Source organism: Diabrotica undecimpunctata, chromosome 4 (genome assembly GCF_040954645.1).
Source record: "Diabrotica undecimpunctata isolate CICGRU chromosome 4, icDiaUnde3, whole genome shotgun sequence".
Classification (NCBI taxonomy): Eukaryota; Metazoa; Arthropoda; class Insecta; order Coleoptera; family Chrysomelidae; genus Diabrotica; species Diabrotica undecimpunctata.
The window spans coordinates 13,431,020-13,447,674 of record NC_092806.1 but is presented as its reverse complement, the minus strand read 5'-3'; the positions used below and the strand labels follow the sequence as shown (position 1 = coordinate 13,447,674).

General features: G+C 33.1%; 2 protein-coding genes across 2 annotated transcripts in view; one reads left to right on the top strand and one right to left on the bottom strand.

Annotated features, from left to right (window-relative positions):
* LOC140439195 (cadherin-AgCad1-like) overlaps nucleotides 1-15,003 on the bottom strand; it is a 106,518-nt gene extending 91,515 nt beyond the window's left edge. Inside the window, exons 1-5 of the mRNA XM_072528943.1 lie at nucleotides 14,818-15,003; nucleotides 10,658-10,714; nucleotides 9,925-10,086; nucleotides 4,760-4,986; nucleotides 1,893-1,988 (exon numbers count right to left, since the gene is read on the bottom strand). Coding sequence (XP_072385044.1) covers nucleotides 1,893-1,988; nucleotides 4,760-4,986; nucleotides 9,925-10,086; nucleotides 10,658-10,712 — 540 coding nt within the window. The 5' untranslated portion in view covers nucleotides 10,713-10,714; nucleotides 14,818-15,003. The remainder of the gene's footprint in view (nucleotides 1-1,892; nucleotides 1,989-4,759; nucleotides 4,987-9,924; nucleotides 10,087-10,657; nucleotides 10,715-14,817) is intronic.
* Nucleotides 12,453-12,758, top strand: LOC140438570 (uncharacterized). The gene has a single exon (XM_072528233.1). It carries the CDS (start codon nucleotides 12,453-12,455, stop codon nucleotides 12,756-12,758), a length of 306 nt encoding a protein of 101 aa, XP_072384334.1.
* Nucleotides 15,004-16,655: the final 1,652 nt, after the last annotated feature.

Here is a 16,655-nt window from a genome sequence, read left to right as displayed (position 1 = left end):
TAGCTGCTTTACCGCTTTTCATTTTTGTAATTGTCGATGATACTTCTACCGGAAGGACTTCTGGTACAGCTTCTTGGTTACTGATTACTTCTTCAAATGTGTCAGGTGCTTTGTACAGTTCACTGTAGAATTTAGTCACGAGTTGTATTATTTCATTTCTGTCTCTAACTCTGGTGTTTTCGTTTGTTAGAACAACGATTTGCTTCTTCCCAATGATTAATGCTTTTCTTGTGTTCTTATAGTTTTTTCTGTATTCGATTGCATTTTCTACCAGTCTTTCATTGTATTTTCTTATATCTTCCTTAATACTTTTCCTTATTGTCTTACAAAGTTCTGTGTATTGTATTCTCCGTATGTTGCTAATTACTTTTATTTCCCTTCGTTATTTTAGTTTTATCAGACAGTTTACTTTGTTCATTTTGTTATTGCTAGCCTCCGATTTCTTTGACACTATCAAGGATGATTTCCATTAATTGAGAGCTGTCGATTTGGTCATGTTCTCTTTAATCAATTGTCCTTTGGTAGTCCTCCTCCTCCTACGTGCCTTCTCTGTTGAGGTTGGCGATCAATATGGCAAATTTCTCTCTGTTCTGGGCTTGATGAATTAATTCATTTCCTCTTGTGTGGGTCTAATCTCTGATGTTTCCTAGCCAAGATTTTTTCTTTCGTCCTATGCCCCTTTTACCTTCAAACTTGCCTTCTAATATTACCTGGAGCTGCTCAAATTCCCTATGGCGTATTATGTGTCCTAGATATGACGTCTTCTTCATTCGTAGTTCTGCTGGTCCAGCTTATTCTTAGCATTCGGCGGTACATCCACATTTCAAATGAATTTAATTTGTTGACGTCATACTGTTTTAATGTCCAGGTCTCACAGCCATATAGTAATAGAGACCACATATAATACTTTAGTGTTCTCAATCTTATTGAGGCTGATAGCTTGGGGTTACAGAGCATTTTACATATATTCATGAAACCAGATCTTGCTATTTCAATGCGTCTTCTAATTTATTTTGAGTGGTCTAGTTGACTATTCAGTTCTCTGCCCAGGTATATAAAGCTTAGGGAACTCTGAAGAGTAATACCATTTATTTGTATGTTAGGTGTAACTTAATTACTATTTAAATGGGAATAAGCCACAATTAAAGGTTAAAATACGTTTATTGACGTTTCAATTTCCACTTCGGAAATCGTTCTCGATATTTTACTAATAAATATTAAAAATAATAAAACTACATTATAAAAATACAGTTGTTATTAATATACAGTCTTACTCCTGTAAGCATGCTATATTAAAACTACTGACGTAACCTAATATAACGAATTTAATTTATGTATATAATTTTCATTTTTTCTTCATCACTTTATCAACTTGTCTGTTTATAAAATATTAACTATACTCTACACTCTACACTGTAGGTACATGTCTACTCTTTTTAGTTAGATATATTTTTATGTTAGTTAACATGAACCAGAATTTTGTTTCCTTTTGTTTTTTCTTTTTTTTGTAGTTTGTGTACTAATGGGAATGTCTAAAAAAACACTCCCACATCTCTTCCGACTTTGAGCAACATGGCATTGTTCATTTTGTGTGCCTCAAACTCTTTCTAACGTTTGATGTACTAGAGGGCAAGATAAAGGCTAAAGAGATGAAGTTTTTAAGAAGGGTTAAAGATGCTACCAACTTTATAGTACAACCAAAGTCGAGTGGTAAGTCGAAACATCAAAAAGGTAAAATATAAAATGTAATTTTTATTACAATTTAATTGTGGTTTAATCACATATACATACGATATAGCTTAAACATGCCACAAAAAACAATTTCAGAACCTTTTTACTCGTAATACTAATAGAGGTTAAGAGTAAGGTATTTATAGATGATAGGTACTTACTAAATCAGAAGTAATTTTCATTTTTCCCAGCCATCCATCAGGATCATGCAATGTAGTACTGCATATAGTATTATCAAGACTGTAGTCTGTCTTTTCCTAAAAAAAATATAAAAAAATGCATATTAAGTAACGTATACTAAACTTTTGAAAAGAGGTTACCAACTATAAACTAATAAAGGGTGAGTGTCTATCTAGTCAACGCCAACCGGTGATAGTGGATACGGAGGTAAAGGTCAGGTAGAAAAAAAGCAAGTATTACACTAGAAAGTAAAGTGATGGAAGTTAAAGGATAAGGATTTAGCAATAGTCTATAAGAGTAGAGTGCTGGAAGAGCTTTAGGAAAAAGATACGGTAAATGACTGGCAGGAAGCCAACAGTAAAGTTATTATGCGAGTGGGAGAGAAAGTGCTATAAAAAAACATCTGGTAAAGTGCCTCCTAGAGACAAAGAAACTTGGTGGTGGAACAATGAAGTGCAATAGAAGGTAAGAGAAAAAAAATACCCTAAAAAGAGGTATGAGAGGTCTAAAAGATAGAAATATAAGGATATATACAAGGTAGCGAAGAGGGAAGCAAAGGCTGTAGCTACTACTAAGAAAACATCGTTTTCACAGCCGTATAAAAAGTTCGAAACACCCAAGTGGATGAAAAGGGTATACAGCATATAAGATATTAATATTTCTATATGTTATACATATAACATATGTGTATGTTACTTTAGTTACTTCTAAAAATAATCCGATCAATAAAAAAACTTTTGTAACAAAATAATGTATATACAATATAGCTTTTTTGGATTTAGACGTCCCTCATTGTAAAATTTTGTGTTAAAATGTTCATGAAGAAACCACCAATTAATGACGAAGTATTAGTCACTACCAGAAATATTTTCATGTTGCCGCGTCGTTTTCAATCAGTGTTCTGTGACTTTTGTACTCGTTTTATCATTGATTTTTGAGGTTATCTTGTGAAAAACATTTATTTATTTCTCAAAATGCCCAAACAACTGAATAGTCGATGCAAAAAACTTGTGGCTTCATTAGTTCACTATTTTAAAGAAGAAATGAATAATAATGGCCCTTTGTTACCCTCAAACGCTGTACAAGAGGTAATGTGCAAATAAAATATCATTACTTTACTTTACAAAAATTTGCATTATTTTAGCGTTTATCTGCTGCTTTAAAAATCAGTGTAAGAACAGTAAGCATCATATGTGAAATGCAGAAAAAAGGTGAACAGTTCGAGTTACCAAAGAAAGAGTGTTGCACTAATAAACGAGTAACAAATACAACAACTTTAAATACAAGCTATATTCGTGATACCATTTACAATATGTACCAGAGAAGTAAATATGATTATAACAAATATACATTTTAATTTTATTTCTGTATGCTTTTAAAACAGCACGTAAAGGTTCAATCATTTTGTTTGAACTGAAAGATAAAGAATTATTTAATGGTATTACCACTTCTTTAAAAAGATTGCTCAAAGAACTTGGGTTTGAGTGGATGCAAGATAATCCACGACGAGGACTTATTGAATTACCTAACGTTATTTGTAAAAGAGTGCAATTCTTGAGAACTTATAAAGAAGCGAAGGATGAAGGTATATACCAATTCGTGTTTCTCGATGAAACTTGGGTATTTCAAAATGGGAACATTGGTCATTTTTGGGAAAATGAAAATATAAAAGAGTGTTAAAACCACTAAAATGGATGGCAAAAGGTTTGTTGTACTAATATAAGTTGTTATATGAACATTTAAATAATATCATTGCAGATATATTATACTCCATGCTGGAAATGAAACCGGATTTATAGAAGGTACTGAAGCAATATTTTGTTTAAAAACTCAACTTAGTGATTATCATGGGGAAATGAACCAGGCAAATTTCTTGAAATGGTTTGTATATCAGTTTGCTTCAAAACTTAGAGAATCCTTCTCTAATTTTACTTGATAATACACCTTATGTACATACACAGTATGTTATTGCCTTTTATTTTCCTTGCCCATCTTTCCAGAGTATCCTCTTCCTTCTTATTTAATGTCCATATCTCACCGGCATATGTTACTGTGGGTCGAATTACTGTTTTATATATTCTGAGTTTACCTTGTCTAGGAGCGTATTTTGAGTTCAGTAGGCCTCTTAAACTACCTAATTTTTTATTCCCTTTTGCTATTCTGGCTTCGAGCTCCCATTTCTCTTTTCCATTTTAATCGAAAACTACACCCAGGTATTCAAATTTGTCCACCCTTTTAAAACTATAGCTTTTACCACTTACAGACCTCACACTAAAGTCTTCTTTTTTCCCTTCTGTCCCTCTCATGATTATATATTTGGTTTGTCTTCATTTAGTTCCAATCCGAATTTCTGTGCTTCTTCGATGATTTTCTTCACAACTCTTCTTAATTCTTTCTCGGTTTTTGCTAACGATCGTTAGATCGTCAGCAAATGCCAAGCACTGGTGCTCATTTTTCATGATCGTTTCTTTCACCTTCATGCTGCATTTTCTTATTACAGTTTCTAACACTCAGTTGAATAATGTAGTGGATAAAGTGGTGGTGGTGGAATAAAATATTACTTAGATTATTAAAAATAGTAAAGGGCTGAATATATCTCCTTATTTCACTCCTCTTTCTAGGAGAAAATATTCTGATCTTTTTACCCTGATTGTAAGTAGACACTTAAGACTGAAGACCTGGAGGAGACGCTTAAGCAGAACATGTTGGTACAGGGCATTGATATTGGTATGATCCAAGACTTAAGAAACTTATGAAGGAAGGTAATCAGAGATGCAAACGCTGCATAAGGAAAATACAAAAAGATTTATGATGACGTATGTATATATCATACAGAACTGGTACTTACATTAAAATTGCATTTAAATGTTCCTAATTGTGGAGGTTCATCATCGATATTGTTGATTGTGAAAGCAATAGTTATATAATTAGTAACGGTCTTCAAAATTTTAAAATAGTAGGCTCTTTGGTTCGATTCGTAGTCAAATGTCTGTTCAGCAGAGAATATACACTTATCATCAATCGTATATACAAACGTCATGTCGCCTTGAGTAAACTGAACTATCAATTTGGAACCTGAAAAATGTAAAATTTAAAATCGGCATACTTTGCATATTTAAAAATATAGAGATAATAAAAAGTAATAATATATATATATATATATATATATATATATATATATATATATATAAGCGAGATTTCTATAGCCTCTGCCGCTTGTCGCATTTCGACCGCCATCGTTTTCTGTCTATCCATTCGTCTTCTTTGACGACTCTATCTCATTATGTGCCGTACATTTTCTTCCCAGGCAAGAAGGCCTTCCCCTTCTTCTTCTTTGTTGTGGTATGTAATTTAAAGCTTTCTTTGGCCATCTATCTTCATTCATTCGCTTCACGTGACCATACCACACTAGCTGTCTCGTTTCAATTGTGTCTACACTGGAATATACAGTATTTGTCCTCCTTCTAATATCTTTATTCCTGATATGATCTTTTGTGGATACACCACACGCTCTCCTTAGAAAATCCATTTCTACTACTATTCTTTTTCTATCTTTTTTCGTGATCTGCCAAACTTCTGCCCCATAAGTCATAATAGGCTCTACCAAGGTTCGATAGATTGTCAATTTCGTTTCTTGTCTAATATCTTTAGACCATAGTAGAGAGTTTAGAAAGTTTACTGCTTTTTCCCCCGCTGCGTTCTGTTTTCGATGTCTCTTTTGGTAGTGCCTTCTTTAGATATTATAGATCCGAGATATTTATATTCATTACATGTTTTTGTGTTTCTAATTTCTAACTCTGGATCTTCTTCATCATCTCCTATTTTAAGGTACTTTGTCTTTTCTACGTCTGTCATTTTTCATATCTTTATTTTTCTAAACATGTAGTACATGTCTTCCTCATCATTCGCTACGAATACCTGATCATCTGAGAAAAATAAAGTTGTTAGACATTTTTACCACCGCCTCTGTCTATTCCCATTCCGGATATTTGTTTCCTCCACTGCTCTAGCGATGATTGAATATATATTTTAAATATATAAGATCGGAGGTAGACAACATCCTTATTTAAGCGCCTTTGTTATTAGAAATGATTCAGATATAAAGTTTCCTGCTATATAAAGTATTTGCGATAGCCTTCACATACTCTCTACTGAGACCTACTTTCGTCTATGCTTGAAACAGTTTTTTTAAAGGTGCCGTGTCGTATGCCTTCTCTAAATCTACAAACAATGGGTGGATGGATAGATTCCTTGCCTTCCGTTTTTTGATTACCTGCTGCAGAACAAATATACTATTAGTGCACGATCTTCCTGCACGTAGTCCATTTTGTTCTTCTTATTCGTTATCTTCTTTTGTTATTATTCGACCGTACAACCGCCCCACTGAGCTGATAACAGTTATCGCCCTATAATTAAAGCATTTGCGTTAATCCCCTTTCTTGAATATTGAGCTGATGTATCCAACATTATGGACATGGATTAGTCCCAATGGTGAAACTAAAAACGACATTAATTTAATTCTTTCAACGCAAAAATCCATGGTTAAAGACGTAACAGCTCTAAATCGCTTCTCAACTGGTAGCGACCATAGACTAGTCCGAGCCAAGCTGATCATTGATAGTAGATTTGAAACAAGAAAGAAAATGGAAAATAATCAGAAATTAGACATGGAAAAACTTAAACAAAAAAAACAGACGTACGAAGAGAGAATAAAGGAAATATTGCGGACCAAGAAAGATATAGAACACAAACATATCGATGAAATAAACATGATATTTACTGAAACTCGAATGAAAGTGGGTAAAGAAATAGCACAGACAACAACAAAAAAAGAAAGTTTCATATCCCAGGAAACAAAGATTCTTATGAACACAAGAAGAACATTACTAGAACAAGGGGACAGAAATAAAATGGAATACAAAGAAATAAACAAAACTATTAGAAAAAATATCAAGGAGTGTAAACGCAGAGTACAGGAAGAAAAGATAGAGAAAACAATTGAAAAAAATAGAAACATGAAGTGCTTAAAGCAGAACCAGGGAAACATACAAATTAATAGCATAAAGAACAAAGAAGGAGTGCAGACCAACAATATAAAAGAAATTTTACAGATAACGCACGATATTATACAAATCTATATACAAATTATACAATCGAACAAAAACCAACCCAAGACATCCGTAATAAGTTACAACTGAAAATAAAGAACGTTAACTCTGACCTACAACCAGAAATCAGTAAAAATGAAATAAAAAAGGCACTCAAAGAAGTAAAGAATAACAAATCTAATGGGAAAGATGGAATAACTGTGGAAATGCTAAAAAATGGGGGAAAACTACAGTGGAAGTCCTTTATGTATTAATGAATAAAATATTGAACACAAAACAAATACCCACCACATGGAACGAGGCAATAACACTATTACTGTTTAAGAATCTGTTTAAGCGATAGAAAAGATCTGAAAAACTATAGGCCCATAACGTTACTGAATGTAATGTACAAACTGTTAACTAAACTACTAACAAACAGATTAACAACTAAGTTAGATAATTACAAGTCAAGAAAGCAAGCCGGTTTTAGAAAAGAATTCAGTACAAGCGACCATCTGCTTACGATAAAAATATTAATTGGAAAGGCCAACGAATATCAAATCCCAATGTATATGGCATTTGTAGACTTTGAAAAAGCATTCAATAAGGTGGAACATTGGGCAGTAAATAAGTCTTTACAAAATGGGAGAATAGACTATAGATACACGGACTTAATTTCCAATATGTATGATCAAGCAACAACATCCATCAAAATAGTTGAACAAACGGAGCCCATTAAGATACGGCGAGGAGTCAGACAGGGTGACACTATATCACCCAAACTTTTCAATCAAGCTTTGGAAGACCTTATGTGGAAATTACAATGGGAAAAACGGGGTATTAACATAAATGGCCAATACTTGAATCACTTGAGATATGCAGACGGCATTGTATTAATAAGAGATAAAAGGAAAGAATTACAAAATATGATGGATGAATTAAATAGCGAATCAACAAAAATAGGTCTACAAATGAATTATAATAAATTGAAAATTATGACCAACCAACCAGAAGAATTAATAATTACAATTTCACAAACAACTATAGAATAAGTAAAAGAATATGTATATTTGGGACAACTAGTTAAATTAAATAAAGAAACTCAGGCCGAAGAAATAAAGAGAAGGATACGGTTGGCTTGGGTATCCTTCGGAAAACTTTCCTATATACTAAAAAATAGAAAATACATCCAATATTTAAAAACAAGAGTCTTCAACCAATGTATACTTCCTGTTCTCACCTATGGTTCTCAAACTTGGACGTTTACAAAGGAAAACATGGAAAAAATAGCAAAGACCCAAAGAGCCATGGAAAGACAAATGCTGAACATCAGGCTATCAGACAAGAAAGAAATACTTGGATCCGCAACAAAACAAAAGTGACCGATGTATTAACGCAGATAGCAAAACTTAAGTGGAAGTTCGCTGGACATACCATAAGACAGAAAGACTACAGATGGAATAAGATGATTATACACTGGAGACCATATAGTTACAAACGAAAAAGAGGAAGGCCATATATGAGATGGTGCGATGACTTAAAGAAACACGCAGGCCCGAAGTGGATAAAAACTGCCTACAATAGAGAGACGTGGAAGAAGGAAGGGGAGGCCTATGTCCAAAATTGGACAGCAAGGGCTGTAGAGATAGAGATAGATAGTTTCCAACATTCCAATCAACAGGAATATTTTGTCCTTTTAAGTATTTGTTAAATAGTTGAACCAACATCTTATGTAATATTTTTGGTTCTTACTTTACCAACTAAATTGGGATGTCTCCAGGTCCTGCTGCTTTACCGTTTTTCGATCTTTTGAGGGCATTGCTTAACTCTCCGATTGTTATCTTAATTATTTGTGTATGTTCGAATATTTCTTTCATTTCGATCTTTTAGAATTTACATCTATTCTCTGTTAGTAAGACCTCATAATGGTATTTTCACTGTTTTAGATCTATTAACTGGAAGTTAGATTTTTCCTTTCCTTCCCTCCGGAGAGACTTTGTCACCTTCCACGCTTGTCCAACTCTTGTTCCACTCATATACACCTCTTTCACCTCTGCACATCTTCAATCCCATATCTCATTTTTACTTTTCACTACTTCTCTTTTTACATCTCGATTTAATTTTTTATATATCTTGTAATCTTCCTACTTTCTCGTTGACATCCATTTCTGATAAGCAGTTTTCTTTTTGTTTTCTAACGTTTGCATATTCTCCGACCACCATTCTTGATTTTTTGTTTCATGTTTCTCTTTATACCCCAAAGCTTCACTTGAAGCCTCATAAATGCATTTTTTAAGTGGCTGGTATAATCCGATGATATATTTTCTTGATCCACATTTTGTAATTTTGTGGCCAGTCGTAATTTGTAAAGAAATTTAGTTGAATCTTCTTATAAAAAATAATATCAATAACAGAAAAACAGATTCTACATACGCACTTCACCTTCTAGATCATAATCATTCTTATAATGACAAATTTCCAATTCTGCACATTCAAAATAAAGGCCTTAAGCTATCCTTCTTAGAATGTATGGAAATCAACAAATTAAAAAACACAGATATAATTCTGAATGACCAACTTGAGATAAACAGTTTTCCCCTCTTCAACCTATTTCATTAAAGACTATAAAGTGTAAATGCATGCCAAAAATAGATCACGAGAAAAGCAATCAGCCGAAACCGCTGTAGTGTTAAGATTTTATAATAAATGTTGTGGACGTTTTGAAAACAAAGTTTTTAGTGTTTTATTGTTACATAAAATGAATTTTCATCAAGTAACGGTCAAATCCATCAATTATGCAAAAAAATATATTATATTCATTGTTGGACAGTGATATTTATGTTGATTAAGAAATCCGTGAAGCAAAATTAACAATAATAGTATGTTGTGTACTTAGTTACCTATATAAGATAATTTTACTTACAATCAGCTTTCTCCACCCCATTAATAACAAAAAGCGGAGTTGGTGGATTCCCGCCATGATTATTTTCGTCCATGTTAACAGTGTATAACCCTGTTCCCACACTTTTTACTACTATTGAATCGTTTACTCCTTCAATGCTAATAGCTTCATCGCCAAATATGTCTAAAAAATACAGATAAAATCATAAAAATACTTTCAACGGGGCCTAAAGAATCGTGATCAAGAATCAACAGGACCTAAAATTTATTGTGTTCTTTATACTCCAGTCGTCAGAAACGAAAATGTCACTGAACTTCTAAAAATCGTAAAATCATAAGAAGAAGCTGAATTTTGCTGAGAATGCCAATTTTATAACCCCAAAAAGATGTACAAAAGTTTTCTGCTACTACTCCCAAAATTTCCCATAAAACCTACACTCGTTGGAGAGGGAGAAACGAAAAAAATCGATTTACACGAAATCTCTACGCCGCGGCGTAAATCCGTAAATAGATTTTTACAATCGAGTTGATACAACGTTTATTTAAAAAATTGATTTCGCGTACGTAACTGGCATTCACAATCGTCGATTACTTCAAGCATTGTTTCTGAGAGAACAGTTTATTCTACACAAAAAGTACTTATAAATATTTTTTTTAATTATTTCATTTCTTTCATCTTTTTCTACGGCGAATCTTTTGAAAAAGTTCACTTAAAAAAATTTGTTTATAATCTATAACGGATATTGTGTACTTACCCTCAAGGAGTGATATGCAAATAAGCACACATATACATAGATTTCTCGTAGCCATTTCTGAAAAAAAAACAAAAAACAATATTAATTAAAATTAAATGTGTATATATATATATATATATATATATATAAATATATATATATATATATATATATATATATATATATATATAAATATATATATATATATATATATATATATTACCGGTTGGAAAGCCAAGAAAGCGCTGGGAAGACACAGTAAACAGTCATGCACAAGACTTTTTAAGAGTCCGTGTATGGAGAAGATCAGCCACAGACAAACAAGGGTGGAGGCAAAAAATAAAGGAGGTCAAGGCTTAATTTGGGCTGTAGTGCCGTAGAAAAAGAAGAAATGTAGTTAAATATATGTTTCATGACTCCAATAACCAATAAACAGCTTGTGAACGTTCAAATTCATCGTCAAATTCATACCCAAAGTTATCCAATTGAAGACAATTTGAAAAGACCCTATATCTGTGATTAATTAAAAAATAAAGCTTATTAGGATTTAAAAAATCTATTCGTAAACTGAATTTATTAATTTAAAATTATTTCCTTGTAATCTTAATACCTTTGTTTCAAGATTAGTATCACATCAAAGAATACATTTTTGATAAGATATCTATTACTCACTGATAAATATAGAATGAACATGATTTTTTATATATTTTTGCTTCATAGTTTAGTAATTTAAATTATTTTTTTTACAAAAATTCAAAAAAGTCGTATACTTTAAGATAAACCTGTAGACCAAAAGCAACTAAGAAGAAAGTTGCTCCAAAATATAAACCAGATTGGTACAAATTTTGGCTCGAAGACGACCATCAAAATGTAGGAAGATAAACAATAAATGAGGATGACGATCTTGCTACCATTTAGAGCTTAATAAGCAATATAATAAATTACAATTCGAAGGACCACTCACTAACGTAGGAATAAAAGAATCCAAGCAATACCAAATATGTAATTTAATTACTAACTTTGGTACTATAAGGTACTATAAGTAAATTAAGACCTGATCAAGGTTTTTTCGTGAATCTCGCGAAGCAAAAAAACTATAACACTGTTACACTTTGAAGGTCACTTTGTGGGAGTTGATATGGTAAAGAAAGCTGTAACTGAACTAAAAATTGGTAGAGCTCCTGGCAAAGAAAATATTCCAGCCGAATTAATAAAATGTGGCCCAGATAAACTCTTTCTAGCACTTACTTGATGTATGAACAAATATATAAACGGTGTCACACCCCCCAGTCTAGAAAGTAGCTTATATTTCTTCCATCCATAAAAAAGGAAATAAGTTGGACTGCTCAAATTACAGAGGAATATCGGTAACTAGTACACTAAGCCGGGTATACGGACGCATTCTTAGAAATCTCATTAAGATAGAGTATAGGGAACAAGAAGAAAAAGAACAGGCCGGTTTCCGCGCCGGAAGGACATGCACAGATAATGTCGTCTGTATAAAACAACTAATCGAAACAAAATTAGGGACCAATCAAGAGACCCATCTCATGTTTGTTGACCTCCGTAAAGCATACGACAGCGTTACTGTGACTAAATTGTGGAAATCACTACAAGAAACTAACATTAGCTACACTCTAATCAAAGCTTTAAAAAACCTATATGAAAATTCTAGATCACAAGTAAAAATTGGCAACAGACTATCTAAAAAGTTCATCGTTATCTAGGGTCTGCGCCAAGGATGCTGTATTTCACCAACGTTGTTCAAGATATATGTTGCAAAACACTAAATCAGTGGAAACGTAAATGTCACGGTATGGGTAAAGACCTCGAAGAAGTTTGTTTATATACCTTACAACTTGCTGATGATCAAGTCATCATAGCTAATGATAAAGACGATCTAGAGGATATGGCAAGGAAACTAAAGGAGGAGTATGAACAGTGGGGCTTGGAAATTAATGTGGAAAAAACTAAATACCTACTCATAGGAGGTGAGTTATCCAATATCGAACTGGAGAATAATGAAGAAATTACATCCTGTAGTAAATACACGTACCTGGGAGTAATCTTCGATAGAACGGGAAAAGACGATGAGGGAAAAGAAAAGGGTAACACAAGCTAGAAGAACAATTGGCTGCCTAAATGGAATACTTTGGAGCTCCGAAATAGAAATAAAGCGAAAATACAATATACGATAAGTGTCTACAAAAGTAGATCCACGATAGGGATGAAACAGAGAAAAACTGGATCCAGATTATTGGATTAAACCTAGTACACAGACTAGTTTAAGACTGTAGATGGTTTAGGTGCAGGAATATTCGGTAGCGGTGGACATGTCTCTCTCTCTCTCTCTCTCTCTCTCTCTCTCTCTCTCTCTCTCTCTCTCTCTCTCTCCAATAGCGCTGCAACCCAAGTCGAGCCCTGGCCTCCCTCAGCATCCGCCCCAAGCATCCCTTTCCTTAGCTGCTCTCCTAGTTATTCACCCCCAATATCGCTTTAGCATCGGTTTTTCCTACTGGCAAACGTCACACCATAGTTTCACTTAGCGATCTACTAGGTGTTCTGTTATTATCTATTCTTATAAGATTGCTAGCGCAGTCTTTATATTTTTGATAAACGTGTATGAACGTTAAATTTTTATGGTTCATATGTTAAATTTTTGCTTTACTTCCATCTTTTTATAGCTGTATATCTTTGTACGGTTAACCTTTTGCAAAGTTTTCTATGGATTTTTCTCATTTAACTGATTTTAGATGAACTGGTTTTTTTCTTTAATAAAGGATGAAGTAGCAAGTCCTTGCTTTTATCCTCCAAATTTTGACCGACAACCCTTAATTATTCTAATGAACTACATATTGTGTATGTATATATATATATATATATATATATATATATATATATATATATATAATGAAATAGGGTATAGAAACCACACAGGACAAAAATATTGTGTGAATTTTGTAAAGAAAAACGATACGACAATTGCCAATACCTGGTATAAATTGCCAAAGCGACGATTATAGACAGTATATCGTCGATTATATGAACATTGATGAACCGAACAACAGCTTATCCGAACTCCTGACTCGCTCATACTTTCCTCCTCCCACGCTCGTACTAAGTAACTTTATATCTCAGCCACACATTAAAAAAGCAATTCCCAATTCCAGTTGATTCTTCTGACGGATCCACAAGTCGTAAAACAACGAAACGTGGCTCAAGCGCTGTATATAAGTGGTTTACTCAAAAAATAACATGTTTTGTTTTGTTATCAAATCCACTGGTAACTTTACCTTTAATATATAAGACCGAATAATGTAAACTTAATTTTAACCTATAACTTTTAACGGGTTTTTACCCAGATATTTAGTGGCTCAAAACATGTACACCCAGATACTGATGATGGAATATGGATTCCGAAAACGTTTTGTCTTTATAATATAGCACGATTGGGTTTTTTAATTATATACCTTTTATAAAGGATTTTAATCATTTTTTTTTTATTTAAAACGTCATAAATTAGAATGCTTTTAATTTCGAGGATAATGAAGAGAAAGAAAGCGGAGGTGGAACTTGTATGTTACATGAACGGATAGTGTGATACTAGTCAAAATGTACACACACCAAACACCTAAGAAGACAATTTAGAAGATGGCAAGATGACGAGAAGTCAACATCATAAATAAAAAGAATCAGAAGAAAAAAGGAAGCTCTAATAAATATAATAAAAAGTTGAAATGTACAAATACTTCTGAGAACTTCTGTTTCCAATAATGGCTCAGAAAAAGTGATGATAATGCTCCATCAAAGAAAACCATTACTTAGAAGAACAGGTGGCGATTAAAAATCAAGACAGAAATATATTGCATGGGATATAGAGAAGGAGAAGAAGTCATAAGTTAACATAAGATTTTCACGATAGATGAATGCGTATTGGGCCTTTGTTCCATCTGGAATTAGTCAATGCTGGTGAGTGTAAAAAAAATGGGCACCAAAGAAATCAAAACGATTAATACATTCGGTAAGATAGTTTCGAAACAAAATGGGCACATTTTAAGATTAATACATTCTTGAAGCTTTCGTAATAATTTTAAAGCTCGTTCAGAAAGGAAACTGGGTGATACTAATGTTCAAGATACCTTATATGTTGCAGCTTATTTCTTAATATTTTATGTACTTACTTGATGTTTTTAAGAGTATCAAACAATCCACATCGTTTAAAAAACCTTCTCACTTGTAACTCTCACAAACACAAATAGTTTTGTGCTAAATATTTTACGGGTTTCATGAAAAAGTTTTATTCCCGTGATTAGCTATAGGTACTATCTTTTGATATGGTTTAAGTGATGACACAAAAATGTCGATAACCAGTGCCAATATTAATTTATGCAGTATAAAGTGATTATATCGATAAAAACTTGATAAGATAATAAAGAGTATTTTGTGGATATGTTCAAAATTAATAATCGTATTAAACAAATATTCTTATTATCTCGAATTTTATTTACTGATGCGATGCATCATATAAATCCAGATAAATCGCAGATTCAGATTCCTCCCAGGGTCTTGGTGAAACTGAGGGTTTTCATTTATTGTAACATTATTCTTAGATACTACCACGTAGTCACTATCTCTATTGCCATTAATTGGTATTAAATTTCTGATCATTCTTCCTTGTCAATCATTTTCCATTTACTCCTGAATGTAGGTCTCTCCCAATTGCTTCCATCTTTCTCTATCTTGCGCCAATCTAATCCACTGTTTGCCTGCCACTGTTCTACCCATCTTTTTTGAGGTCTTCCCATGCTTCTTGTTGTCGTTCTTGGTCTCCATTCCAGAATTCTCCGTGTCTACCTGTTGTCATTATATCGGGCTACGTGACCTGCCCAGCGCCATTTCATTTTTGCAATTTCTTCCACAATATCCCTAATCTTCGTTCTACGTCTTATCTCGGTGTTTCTAATCTTGTCTCTTAGTGATATTCCAAGCATGATTCGTTCCATTGCTCTTTGCGTTGTTTCTAATTTTTTAGCAGATTTTTTGGTAAGGGCTACTGTCTCCAAGCCGTAAGTACAAACTGGTAGTATGCATGTATTATACACCTTTTTCTTTATGTTTACAGGAATGGAGGTGTTTTTCAAGATATATGCTAATTTGCCGAAAGCACCCCATGCCAGTTGTGTTCTTCTTTTAATTTCAGCATCTTGATTTGGTTTTCCTAGTTTGATAACATGACCTAGATATACATAATGTTCAACATTTTCTATGGTATGATTTTGTATTGTTATATTTGTCTGGTCTCGGCTCAGTATTTTTGTTTTGCTGTAGTTCATTTTTAAGCCTACCGCTCCTGAAACTGCATTTAATTGTTGTAACGTATCATCTGATCAATACCCCTTTATATTCTATTTGCATTATTCCAATCATCGTTTTCTGCTTTTCAAAATTTAGTTGATAAGAATTTGTAACCCTTAATGTTCTTAGTAGTGTAATATGGTGGGAATCGATTCAAGTAGTTATAATTTAAATTTTTCAGTACCAATTTTAAAGGTTTATTACAAGTTGTATGTACTTATAGTTTGCTGTACTAAGACAAAATGGAAGGGAGAAGGAAAAGCAAAATGAAATAATAAAATATATACTGTACGTTCAGTTTTGGATTAGATATTGCAAATACATAAAGCACTAAAATCGGCAATATTACATCGTACGAGTTAATTGTAATTCTTTTATCCCCTCCGATCCGACACCTAGACTCGTAGACAGAAAACGAGAAAACAACGAGAACGACGAGAAAACATAACGCAAGGGATATACAACTCCGTCCGTCGATTTTTGTTTTGCTTACGAACACGCGGTTCATTTCTTATAACATAAACTCGATAAAAATACACTGACCATTATAAGGCGGTACATTTGTATCGGTTTTTAATAATATGAACAATTTTTTGTGGTTGAATTAAAAATAAAAGCTTCTTCTTCTTCTCGTGCCACTCCTAGCGAAGATTGGAAATCATCA

Bases quoted from the DNA above. Each gene is read 5' to 3' on its own strand.
- LOC140438570 (XM_072528233.1), top strand. From the start codon at position 12,453: ATGGGTAAAGACCTCGAAGAAGTTTGTTTATATACCTTACAACTTGCT.